This window comes from Asterias rubens, chromosome 8 (assembly GCF_902459465.1).
Source record: "Asterias rubens chromosome 8, eAstRub1.3, whole genome shotgun sequence".
Classification (NCBI taxonomy): Eukaryota; Metazoa; Echinodermata; class Asteroidea; order Forcipulatida; family Asteriidae; genus Asterias; species Asterias rubens.
Genome location: NC_047069.1, coordinates 20315195 through 20328748, shown reverse-complemented (window position 1 = coordinate 20328748; position 13554 = coordinate 20315195). Strand labels below are relative to the sequence as shown.

Genomic DNA, 13554 nt, shown 5'->3' with positions numbered 1-13554 from the left:
TTCGAGACCTCAAATTCTAAACCCGAGGTCTCGAAATCAAATTCGTGGAAAATTACTTCTTTCTCGAAAACTATGTCACTTCAAAGGGAGCCGTTTCTCACAATGTTTTTTACAATCAACCTCTCTCCATTACTCGTTACCAAGTAAGGTTTAATGCTTGTAATTTTTGAGTAATTACCAATACCGTCCACTGCTATTAAGCCAAAATGTTGCCATTTTGTTTTTACTATTTCAGGTAGGCCTATGTTATGATTGATCACACAACATTACACTGTTAGAACTTTGGGCAAAAAATTTCCCAACTTATTGCCCAACGTTGGTACAATAGTCAGCTTCAACATCTATTGGGCAATTATAGCCCAACTGTCGTTGGTCAATGTCATTGCTTAATGATTGAGCAAACGACCTACACACAAGTTGGGAATTGACTTCTGCCCAACCTTTGGTTTGTTTTGTATGTCCAAGGGTTGGTAATAATAAGTCTCCCAATTCTTGGGTAGTAACAGTTACACACACGTTGTATAACCATGTTTCCTCATATATTGGTCAACCTTTTAGAATAACTGCTTAGTAGTTGGAATATGACTATGCAATAGATGGGCAACCGTGTATCATGATAATGACCACTTGGTGGTAAATTTCCGTTCGTTTTTGTAAATTGTTGGGCACAAATCCATTACTAAAGCTCAGTTGTTGAGACTAGATTGAACCAAATTATTCATCCAACAGTTGAGTAATTAGCACAAACATTAATGAAAGACTTCAGAAAGTACTTCTTTGCTTTTCCTTTTTTATTTGTGAACATCAAACAAGCAATGAAACAAAGTTTTTGCACAAATAAATACAATCATAGGCTATATTACTCATAAAACCGTTAAAGCTGCTGACTTAAACACCCCATCCCCAAGAAAAAGTCGACGGAAAAAGCCTGTTTGTTTCAAACTAAAACAATTTTGTTGAATTTGCTTCTTTTACTCTCCGACTTCAATATGACTGCCTAAGGATCAACTTGTTAGGTAGCCTTATATACTTGTAAATGGGTTCAGCAGACATTGCTGCAGTGACTTTCAAAACAATGAGAGTTATTGTGTAAAGCAAAGTACTTCAATTTGATGACACTTGCATGACAAGTCAGACAGGTCGGACGTTACTGGGATGTACACTTTCAAAATGTAATATATTTACTCATAACATTGTTTCATACCAAAGTTAAGAATCTGCTTCTATTACACACCAACTATAATAAGACTGCCTAAGGATCAACTTGTTAGGTAGCCTTATATAATTTTAAATGGGTTTATAGCAGATATTACTGCAGTGACTTTCAAAACAAAGAGTTATTTTGTAAAGCAAAGTACTTTCTAAACAAAATACAAACAAGAGTTGTAATGTTTTTGACACTTGAAAGACAAGTTAGACCAGTCAGATGTAACAGGGACTTACACTTTTAAATTGTATTATGTTTACTAATGAAACCTTTAAAGCTGCTAACTTATACACATACCCCCCCCCCAACAACAACAAAAAACCAAACAAACAAAAAAACAACAACATGTTTTTTCAAAACAAAGTTTTATAATGTGATTCTCTCACACACCGACTACAATAATTATAACTTGTTAGGTAGCCTTTTAACCTTTTCGATCGGTGCAGCATTACTGCAGTGACTTACAGCACGTTTTAATGTGCAAGATAAGCCATTAGACCTCTCAGTGTGGCGGTTTCTCTCTATTGCACACCTTGCTGGCTGAACACACACGTTTCAAAAAAAGTCCATACCCCTGGCACTGAACTTGGTATTTGCAGTCCAGCACATAGTGTGCCTTGTAGTACACATCTACTGCTTTCATGACTGATAGTTGTGGAAAAGCATTTCTTGACTCCAGATCAGCGCTGCCTAATGATAGCACAAAGGGCTGGGGATGAAGCGTTGTGTCTATCCTTCAGGTAGTGTGGCATTATGATATCCTGTGGCATAAAAAGAATAATTAATAAAACTTGTTAATGTCCTAATACTCAGTTCTTAAGATATTGCGCATAATATAACATTCAAATGTCAAGTAAAGTGATCATTATTATTTTATTTAACAAGAGGATATACAGAGTTATTTTTTTGAGTTATGAGAGCTGTTTAAAGCGCCTTGTTAGGGTTTACAAGGTGACGGCACAATCTGAAGACAACCACGCACGAACACCAGGACAGATCCGTATACATGTACTGAGAAGATTAACAGTAATTTACGAGAGACATGTGTGTTACTATTATTTTGTGTTGGGTTTGTAAGAATTGTAATTATTTCTGAAAACAAATAATTCATGAAGTTGGGTTTTCAAAACATACTGAAGTCATTTAAATAAAACAAATTTAGATAACAGTGACAAATAGAAGACCAAAGCAAGGCTGCTTGTTTTCAGAGAAATTCATCACTTACCCGTTGAGTGTCGATGGATGATTTTGAGAATAATTTGCAAATTATCTGCCTCGGTCAGCACCTTCATTGCCTGCATGTCGATCTCATTATCTGTATGAGTTGTAAACAAAAATAAATTTAATTGCAAAGCTGTTACGCATGGGCATAGCTATCCTATCTTAAAAGTAGCTGTGTGTAACTATGCACTGCTTCCAATACTCTTAAAACTAGTGTCATTTTGGTAAATTTAAGGGTCCTTTTTTTTGCTTTGATTTTTGTGTTCCCTTTTTATCAAGAAGTGGTCATTTTGTTTCCAAATTGTCAGCATCAGGGAAAAATAGGGACATACCCCGGACCCAGGTAAAACAGTGTCACGTACCCCCACTGCTTGGTATAGGAGAACATGCGCCCACTATTTAGGGAGAATTTAGGGATAAATGTACCCAACCCTTGGGGAGATCAGGAACATGTAACCCAACTTGTTTAGATCAGTAAGCAAACAGTTGGGCAAGATAATAGCATGTACTCAACGTTTTGGAAGAACAGAACCGATTACCCATTTTCTAAGGAGAAAATACCAAATCTTTGGAGATAATTTACAAAGTTTTCCCATTCCTTGGGAAGAAGAGGCCTACCAAACCCATGCTGTTTTAATTGCTATATACATTACATGTTCACCCAAGTTCATCTACATGTTTTATATCAAGGGATATTATCAATCAAAGTTAATGATAAGGGGGTTAACTAAGGACACTATTGGACGTTATATAGGCTACTACTACTACTACACAAGGGCTAGGCATGGCTCTGCGTGTGGCGTCGTGTGTCGATGATGTCCCTGAAACTGCGATAACGTGCGGTAGGCCATGCATTCACAGCTCAAGCCGAGTTTTCGGACAGGCCCACACGTTCTTGATCTAAATCATAATAAGAACATGTACTTTTAAACTTTAGAGATACATTTTTCAATTCTCACCTCAGAAAACGTCCGTTAGGGAGCTAACGCCACACTCCTCCAGTAATCTCAACACTTGGTGGTCAGCCATCATCGACGTCGCATTATAACTTTCATGACTTGGTAATGAGCGCATGTGCGCACGATAACAAAGTTCACAACAAAATGGTTAACGTCACACCCTTTCGCGCCATAATGCCCATCTGCCGGGAGTGTTTCTCCAATTTCTACCCAGCAATTCGTGGTTGGATAAATCTAATAAACAATACCAATTAATTGGACAATGTTTATCCAACCATTGTTGTTTAAACTATACTCAACGTTGGTAACTTTTTTATCTTAACCAACCCTAAAGTTTACTCAATAGTTGAACAAAAATTTACCAACAAATCACAAATGGCGTTTACCCAGCGATATTTTGCCCAGCTCTTTTAACAGCGTACATATGAGTACTGTATGTAACTGTTTTACCAGCTCTACCGCTGTTCAATACCTTTAATATTTTACTGTCCACGAGGCAACATTGTAAAAACTGGGGTGTTAAAATTAAAACTATGTGTGTTATAAGCCTTTTTCGCACCAGAGCAATTTATCAAGGGTCCCTTGCTAAACTGTATCATGGTTGTAAAATTTTATCTCGTGTGAAAGGACAACAATATTGTTTCTACTGTCCAAGTTCCCTTGTAATATCTTGTCAAACATTGCTACATTTTACAACCATGCTTAAATTAAACAAGCGACCCTAGTTAAATTGTTGTAGTGTGAATAGCACTTTATACCGGAGAGAAAATCAAACTTAGCATAGGGTGTTAAAATAACACCAACGTACATATTGTGTTGAAAGAAATAAGTGTTTTTTTAACACACTAGTTTTAAATTTGGATACTCTCTTCGGTACGCGCAAGTTTTTGTATTGAACCACATGCACTGTTTGCAAAAGGAATTGCCAATGTTATAACATTGTAACATGGGTTAAAAGACACTGGACACTATAGTGTTGGTAATTGTCAAAGCCCAGTCTTCCCACTTGGTGTATCTCAAAATATGCATAAAATAACAAACCTGTGAAAATTTCAGCTCAATTGGTCGTCGAAGTTGCGAGATAACTATGAAAGAAAAAAAACACCCTTGTCACACAAAGTTGTGTGCTTTCAGATGCATGATTTCGAGACATCAAATTCTAAATCTGAGGCCTCGAAATCAAATTAGTGGAAAATTACTTCTTTCTCGAAAACTACATAACTTTAGAGGGAGCCGTTTCTCACAATGTTTTATACTACCAACCTCTCCCCATTACTCGCCACCAAGAAAGGTTTTATGCTAATAATTATTTTTAGTAATTACCAATAGTGTCCACTGCCTTTAAACATGTTGTACAATATTCCTTTTTATGTGCGGGTCTTGGCTTCAGGAGGCTGCCTAATTGTTTCGCATTACATGACCTAAAACAAAACAAATTCAAACAATGCATAATTATGTTCGTGACGTCATTAAAAGATCCATCAGTGGAAGTGTGGAAACTATAACGAGAATGATACATATCCGTGTTCATAGAAAGTCATTGGTTACATTCGAGTCCATGGTATCTTGGTTAGCACTCTTCAAACTAGTTGTAGTGTTCACGTGATCACACTGTAATACATGTAATGTTATACATTTATGCAAATGAGTTGGCCTCGTGTAAGAGTACACGGAGGGAAGGTGGAAAACCGAGGAACAGAATAAAGACACATGTTGATGCACATAAGATTGAATTCGTCTATAGTATTGGTTTAATCCGTATGTCTTGTAAGACTCTACACTAGTGATAATAACAAACTTATAATACTTGGTTAGAAGTACAACAGGTTTCGATTCAAGCATTTTGAGAATAATTTCACTTCAAAATAATGTGGTTATAAACATGGACAAATACATTAGTTTTTCCCCCAAAAATGTGTTGCTGAAATTATTAAAACACTGTTGTTTCTAACAATGCTTTATATTATAAACAGCTCTCAAATACGTTTTTAAGGTCATCAATGTGTTGAGTGGTTAAGGTATATCATCCTTTAAAAGGGAATAATTAACACAACTAAAGGAAGTACAGTGTATAGTGTCATTAATCATTTCCTGTACATCTCTGCATATCTTGACAACTTTAAGGAAGTGTGTCAAGAAAGAGCCATAATACAATATGAGGGAATTTTTTTCCCAAAACACTTCTAGCAAATTTTAATTTTGAAATAAGCACCTCACCGTAACAAAAAAGCATAAACCTGATGGTGAGTTTGAACAGCAGGTTCTTTTTGCTATATTTGTGTTGTTCGTTGGAAATCAGTATCATATTGTTTGGAACTCTAGAACCATCATGTATCACAGTTAGTTCCATACAATATCCAGTTATAAACCACATGGGAAACTGACTATTGGTCGTTGGTTCAAATCCCGCTAAATCAATTTTTGTTTGTTCAACTCCAAATCATTATACAATAGGGACTACTGTGATATATTTACCAACTGTTATCAAATGGAGGGCAGACTAGAACCCATAACTAAAAGCAAGAGATTGCTTTCCAGTGCAAACAAAATGTGCGGCATCAAACAACTCACAATCATTGCCTCCATTTTAAGTCGTAAAAAGTATGAAGCAAGCCCTCCACAATAGGAATACATTTTTACTGGAGCGTGGTATCAGTACGTTGCAAATATTGCAAGATATAAAACATTGTATTTGTAACAAGGAACTGCCAATCAAAATGAGTGACAATTTTATGTACTGTATGCTTGAGTGTATTATATAATGGACAATGATCCTCAACTTTGAACTAGATATTACCAATCGAGCTCTGTATGTGATGCTATGTGGCGAGATAAAGACATAATGAACTACCCGCGAATGCACTTTGTAAAGATTACAGAGATGGGAACAGATAAATTTGAAAGGGGGTCACTGAGAGCAGAGGGTTCCTACCTAGACTGAGATCACCCTCGCCCGGTTCTGCATCGTGCTTAAGGCATGAATCAAGAACCTAGACCCGTCGATGGCGGGTTGGGACTATTTCGGACGGCAAAACTGGAATAAAATAATAGGCAAATTTTCTTCAGAAAGTGTAAATTAAAAAACATATTATAAAAAACCAAGATATTTTTTTCCGGCATCATGTGTGATTTGGCCCTCTCAGGCAATCTAGTCTTTTATCAGTCACTTTCCTTAACGGTATGTTCGCTGACGATTCTCTGTCGTGTACAACCGTCCTGAGCATCTTTGAAGTCCTTTTGCATAATCCAAACCGGCGGAGGAACCTCCTTACAGCGTCCCTAAACGGCTTGTTTGTGAGACCATACACGATGGGGTTACAACCACTGTTAAAGATGCATAACCACTGGGAGATGGCCGTCTCCCAGAATGTACTTGGCTGGCAGCTAGAGGCTCGTATGACGTTGATGATGACATACGGTGCCCAGCACACAAAGAATGTTCCGATCAGGACAGTTACAGTTATGGTAGACTTTCGCTCAATGACGAAGATCTTGGCCACTTTCCTTGCATTCACAATGCTCATCTTCCGTACGCTGACGGGGGTAGTTGGTGCGGTGGTGGGAGCGCCGTCAACAGACTGGCTGTCCGGGGTGTTGGTTCCGTCCGAACAGGAGTGCATGCCGTTGTTCAGAGCCGTGCTGGCCACCGGGTTGAGCTCGACCGCCCGGCGGTAGTTTGCCTCGACCCGTCCAAATGAGCGAGCCATTCGCAAGATTTTATAATAAGAGTAAACCGTAACTGCTCCGGACGGCACCAGAAATAAAGCAATCATAGCCCACATGTAAACGGAACTGGTGTGAAATTGAACGTTGCAGAGAGCAGTGTCTGGGACAAGCCCAACGCCTTCCCACAAACCAGACACTGGAAACACAGCAGCTATGGTGGAATAAATCCACAACACGGCACACGTAAATATCCCTCTCCCGTATGTCATCTTAAACTTGTACTCAAACGGACACACAACGTACAAATAACGTTCATAACTTACAAATCCCAGCGATAGAATGGAGACGGAGCATAAAAGACAAGTAGAAAAGCCGACCAACTGACAGAGAAATCCCTCACTGCCGCTTGGCCAGATGCAGGTGAATGAGTAGTATATAGATGGTGGTTGGCTGATGATCCCGAGAAGAAAATCTCCCACAGCGAGGTTCAGAATCACCAAAAAAGACATTTTGTGGAGCTGTTTGTCAGTCAGAATAACCAGGATGGTGAGCCCGTTGCCAATGAAGATAAAGACAAAGCTGATTATGCCGAGAACCGCCTGCCCGTACCTCGCAGCACGGTCTGGCGAACAGGTATGGTTCTGGTAGATATTGTTGCACATCATGTCCGTGGCATCCTCCCCGATGCTCCCGTCCACCACGCCCGGTGTTTCGACCAACAACTGCACTGACGACGAGGCCGCCCGTGTAGTCACGGCGCTAAATACCGAATGAACACTATCCGGTGTCATTATGGATGATTCCTCGCCTTTTGTTCACGGTCTATTTAAGAGTGTCAGTGAAAATTAATTGATATAAAGGCTCGCGGATACGACACCCATTATAGTAATAGCATGCTGTCCTTACTCTATGGTTTGTAGCTGGATCATTATTCCTAGAGGACAATTCGTCATTTCTCTTTTGCGTTTTATGTTCCCGGGTTGACACAGACCTGCCGATGCCAAGGTTACCCGAATTATATCCAAAGATTGCTGCACCGTCACAAACACTTTCGTTAAAACCAGTGAATTGCTCCGTGATATATTATGAGAACAACAATAAATCAGAGCATTGCCCTTGCTCTGTGATTAGTGTCAGTTTCCAAACTACTTCGGTGATATACTGATAATAATATCACTTCACACAGTGGACAAGGAAATACTGTCGAGAGTTCTTCAATTTAATCCCATAACAAGCTAATTATCGTAGTAATGAAATCACTTTCTGGTGAGTAACACAATGCAAGAAAGCTTCTGCCTGCGATACACACTCGCCACCTCCAAGCACTCTCTGGCCGTGTGCACTGCTGACTGGCTTATCAATCGGCAAACTTTATGTTTTCTACGCTCCACACTTAGTCCTCTGCTCTCGTCCGATGTACATGTGTTTATCAGCTATTACTCATGATAACATTGCGTTCCCAGGAAACAGCCGGTTGGTCCAGGATTTAATAACTCTGAGCTCGATGGAACCATGATGGAACTTTGTGCTTATGGTGTAACTCCATGGTGGTCGGAGCGGGTTATAAACTGTGTGTGCTGACTGGCTATGCACTACATACAATAATTCTTTTGCGATCATTATCGACGTTTTACGGTCTATGGGCCATCAGCTTATGGACAAATAATGTTTAAAACCCTGTAGTGCATATTGCAGTGGGCCAATACACAAAGGACAAGTGCCACTCACTGCATCTGCGTAAAGGCTGCCCCTTGCGGTTGAGTGCGAACTTGTACACAAAGCTGCGTGAGTCACTGCTTTAGTGCGGTCAGCAATGAACACGTGGTAGGCTTGATAGGGTATTGAGATAGTCAACACACGCGTGAATAATTCAGTGGCAGATTGGTCCTAATTATTCAATGAAAGTTTTCTTAGAAACCCATGAGCTAATGAATTTTGTGCTGATTGCAAAATCAAACTCTGTTTATATTGATGTCACACGGATGTAAACAGTTTTAAACCCTTTGCCTTAATCTTGTTAATGTTATTATTCCCCTATTCTTTTTCGCAAGGGATGCTCAGTATTAGTTTTAATAATTGGTAGAGAGATTACCAATAAGCAACCCTATCCCAAAATGACCATACTGTCTGAAAATAAAATCCTTGAAACGACTTTTCAATCGTTTGTGTTTCCTTTCCTTTGTCACCCTCCTGTAATAACTGTTTTTCATGCGTGTGAGTGCATGCAGTGGTGGAGTAGCATGCAAAGTCAGTTTCAACTTGCCTTGAACCTACCTCCATGCTTGAACGAACGGGTGTATTTCAGTGGCCTTTTGTTGTTATTGTTGTTTGGGTGTTAGGTGCTTGATGATGTTGTTGTTTGTGTTGTTGTTGTTATCGTTTGTGTCAGTATATCCATGGAGGTAGAATTCTACCTCCATGGTATATCCATCCGGTGATCTTCTAGCCTTGATTGCAAGGTCACGATCATTGTGGTTTGTTTTGCTGTCGTTTGGGTGAGTAAGTGCTTCTTGTTAGGTGTTCGTGCATTTCAGCCCGAACACCTATTGTTATTGCTCTGTTTTTTTTCTTCTTCTCCATCTTCCTTCTTCTTCTTCACCGTCAAATCTTCTCTACAGCATAACTCAAGATTCAAGCCAAACTGAACCTTAAAACTCATCAGACAATTGAACCTCAATACGAAGACGGCACAGTTTTCATTACGTCATGATGACGTCATTAGGTGTCAAATTACAAGGTTTTTAAAGTTGAAAAGGGACCATTTTCGTTTTGCTGTATCTCAACGAATATGAAAGCTATGATGTTCAAAGTTTTCGCATCTGATAGACCAAGACTGGGGCAACATTTGAAAAGTTAACGCCAAAATCGTACGACCTTAGCATCCGGGTCGTTACCCTTGGTCGAAGTTCACCTTCGGGTTTTTTCGTCAAAAAACAACTTTCAAGCTTTTCTACGGAATAACTCAAGATTGAGATTGGAGATTGAGATTGAAACTTGGCTTCTTGTTCAAACCAGAGGTTGTAAATATTTGGTCAAAGAAAAATAATTTCACAACCACACATTTGATTTTTTATATATTTATACGTCATTGGGTAGGTATGTAACAACTTAAGAAACGATACACAACATTGACTATTAAACCTTGACCTCCAGTTAAACAGGAAGATGCAGTTAATTATTTGAAAAAATATTACTCCAGAACCAGAAATTAGTTGTTTATTATCTGAACGTCGTCAGATAAGGCTTTGAAAAACATTACTAACGCTATAATTTGTGACCTGAAAAAATTGTCTTCCGGTTCAAACCGGATGTTTAAATTTTATATTTGAAAAAAAATCATAACATCTGAACCATACATTGGATTTTTACAACCCATCCATCATTTAAAAGGTCTTAATAAACTTATCACGCGCTACATAAAAAGTAACCCCTATTTGACCTGTTATCCGATGCAAACCGGAAGTTGGTGTTTAATTTGTAAAAAATCATAACTCCTTAACCAGTCATTGGATTGATGAGGTAAAATGTTGTCACCAATTCATTCACTCACTCACCACGAACACCTTGTTTTTGTAGTAAACAAAAACTGTACATGTACCTCTAGTTAATCTTGTTGTTGTTGATATTGTTTGTGGCAGTATAAATTGTCCCTGTTTGGTTTGTTTTGTTTTTGTTTGGGTTAATAGGTACTTCTTGTTGATCTTTTTGTTGCTGTTGTAGTTGTTGTTTGTTTGTTTGCTGTTTAGGGGGGCAGATAACAACCTGCGTTATATTTCTTTTAAAAATGGCCTACTCAAAATGGGCCCAGACTGTGGTGTGATACAGACTCAGTTTGGCTTCATTGTTGTTGCATGCACTTTGTGAACATTCTTTTGTTCTGTACACTTAAGACAAAAATCATACTCTTCGGCACTTTCAGCACTTTATAAAAGAAAAACAATGTGGGGACGAGACCTAACGCAATAGTGAACCTATTGTTTTGTGGAGACACGTTGTGTTCACAAAACACGGTGACCGTACCACGGTAAAGGCCAGTAGAAAAAAAACACGTTCAAGTCCTCCTGACCACGACTATAATTATAGCAACAACAAAAAGTTGGGGATTAACTGCATCCTTTCAACACCTCTACCCAAGAGACGTATCCCATTCCAGCATGCAAAGCCTTAAATCCTACCAAGAAGATACGCTCCGCCTACGCAACGTCTCTGTTCGGTTTTAAACTGAAATGAAGCAATGTTTGATTGTTTTGAAGTAGAGCGAATGCGTGCTGAGTAGCCTACAACGAGATGAGAATTTAAAATGGCTCCAGAGCCATTCACCGTCAATCAACCTAATGCTTTAATTAATTAGAAAGTAATTCTTCGAAGTGCAACGTGTTTTACTTGCATCAATGCATCCTGACACGGCTTACTGGGGTATAAAACAACAGAGCAGCAGATGTTTTGTAGGATGTAAAGTTGTGGCACGAGTATCGTATGTTTGGGGCTACATTAAAGACAGTGGACACTATTGGTAATTACTCAAAATAATTAATAGCATAAAACCTTTCTTGGTGACAAGTAATGGGGAGAGATTGGTGGTATAAAACATTGTGAGAAACAGCTCCCTCTGAAGTGCCATAGTTTTGGAGAAAGAAGTAATTTTCCACGAATTTGATTTCGAGACCTCAAGTTTAGAACTTGAGGTCTCGAAATCAACCATCTAAACGCACACAACTTCGTGTGACAAGGGTGTTTTCTTTTTCATTATTATCTCGCAACTTTGATGACCGATTGAGCTCAAATTTTCACAGGTTTGTCATTTTATGCATATGTTGAGAAACACCTACTGTGAAGGCTAGTCTTTGACAATTACCAATAGTGTCCACTGCCTTTAAGGTCCGGGCTACATTTAGGTACACGTTTGGGGCTACATTTAGGTCCGGACGACATTTAGGTGCCGCACAATCGTGCGTGCAATTGACATGTGACGTTGCAGACGTGAAAATTACCTGAAAAGGGCGCGACTCACACGTTGTCTACCAACGTGTTACCGAATTAAGACAACTCAAAATATAGCGTCGTTCCAATTTTGGGACGCTCAATTTGGGGGAGTGCTGTAGAAAACGTGGAGGATATTTTTTGTTGTTGCTGTAAATTTGGTGCAACCGTTGAATGCACTGGACTCGTTTGGTAATTACTCAAAATAATTGTTAGGCCAGAAACTTACTTGGAATGAGCAATGAAGAGCTGTTGATAGTATAAAACATTGTGAGAAATGGCTCCATCTGAAGTAAACGTAGTGTTTGAGAAAGAGACAATTTCTCACTCAAATTTGTGCATCAGGGGTGTTTTTTGTTCATTATTCTCAAATTTTCTCAGATTTGTTATTTTATACATATGTTGGGATACACAAAGTGAGAATACTGGTCTTATTTGACAATTACCAAATGTGTCCAGTGCCTTTAACGGGTTAGCGCGATTGTGACGATACCCGTTGACAAAAATATCAATTTCACTCTTGATGAGAGGATTGCAATTTCATACGAGCATGTGTCGCTTTGGCTGATGAGTCCAATACTCAATCTTTGATTTAGGAGTCCTTGCTCTATGATTTAGCCATGGTTGTAAACTGATGCTTAATGGCAGTGGACACTGTTGGTAATTACTCAAAATCAGTATTAGCATAAAACCTTACTTGGTGACGAGTAAAGCCCGGTTCATACTTCCTGCGAATGCGAATGCGAAGCGAATGTTGACGTCACAAAAATCGCAACGAATATTCGCAGCAGTTGCCCCCTCCGTTCAACTCACTTGCGAATATCGCTGCGAAAGGATAGTTGTGACGTCGAATTCACGTCAAATTCGCTTCGCATCCGCATTCGCATGAAGTATGAACCGGGCTTAATGGGGAGAGGTTGATAGTATAACACATTGTGAGAAACGGCTGCCTCTGAAGTGACATAGTTTTCGAGAAAGAAGTAATTTTCTACCAATGATCATATTTAGGATTTGAGGTCTTGAAATCAACCATCTGAAAGCACACAACTTCTTGTGACAAGGTTGTTTTTTCTGTCATTATTATCTTAGAACTTCGACGACCAATTGAGCTTAAATTTTCACAGGTTTGTTATTTTATACATATATGTTGAGATACACCAAGTGAGAAGACTGGTTTTTGACAATTACCAATAGTGTCCAGTGTCTTAATAACTAGGCCGTGAATCAATAATTGACTCTACTGTGAAAATACACAGATCTCGCCATAATGAAAATATTGGTCTGAGCCACGGTGATCGTAGAGCTCGACGGCAATTTCTCAATCAAAATTTCTATACTAAAAAGGTTCCTTTTTTAAGGACTCTCTTTTTAAAACCGAATTAGAAGAGCAAAATTCCCCCAATGAAGAACACCACAACAGTGGGATGTTTTGTTTGGTGTTCACCAAAACTGCTCTACTCATAAACGTTCATGATGCTTTTGCAAGGATTCCCCTTTTGAATGGATTTAGAAGTACAAAAT

General features: G+C 38.9%; 1 protein-coding gene and 1 long non-coding RNA gene across 2 annotated transcripts; both read right to left on the bottom strand.

Moving 5' to 3' along the window:
* Positions 1–1553: 1553 nt before the first annotated feature.
* Positions 1554–3650, bottom strand: LOC117293920. Its single transcript, XR_004519492.1, has 3 exons — positions 3388–3650; positions 2433–2522; positions 1554–1968 (listed from the first exon to the last, which is right to left on the bottom strand). It is a non-coding gene; the product is annotated as an uncharacterized LOC117293920 (long non-coding RNA).
* A 1465-nt stretch (positions 3651–5115) lies between these two features.
* Positions 5116–8808, bottom strand: LOC117293919 (5-hydroxytryptamine receptor 1D-like). The gene has a single exon (XM_033776402.1). It carries the CDS (start codon positions 7842–7844, stop codon positions 6507–6509), a length of 1338 nt encoding a protein of 445 aa, XP_033632293.1. The 5' UTR covers positions 7845–8808; the 3' UTR covers positions 5116–6506.
* Positions 8809–13554: the final 4746 nt, after the last annotated feature.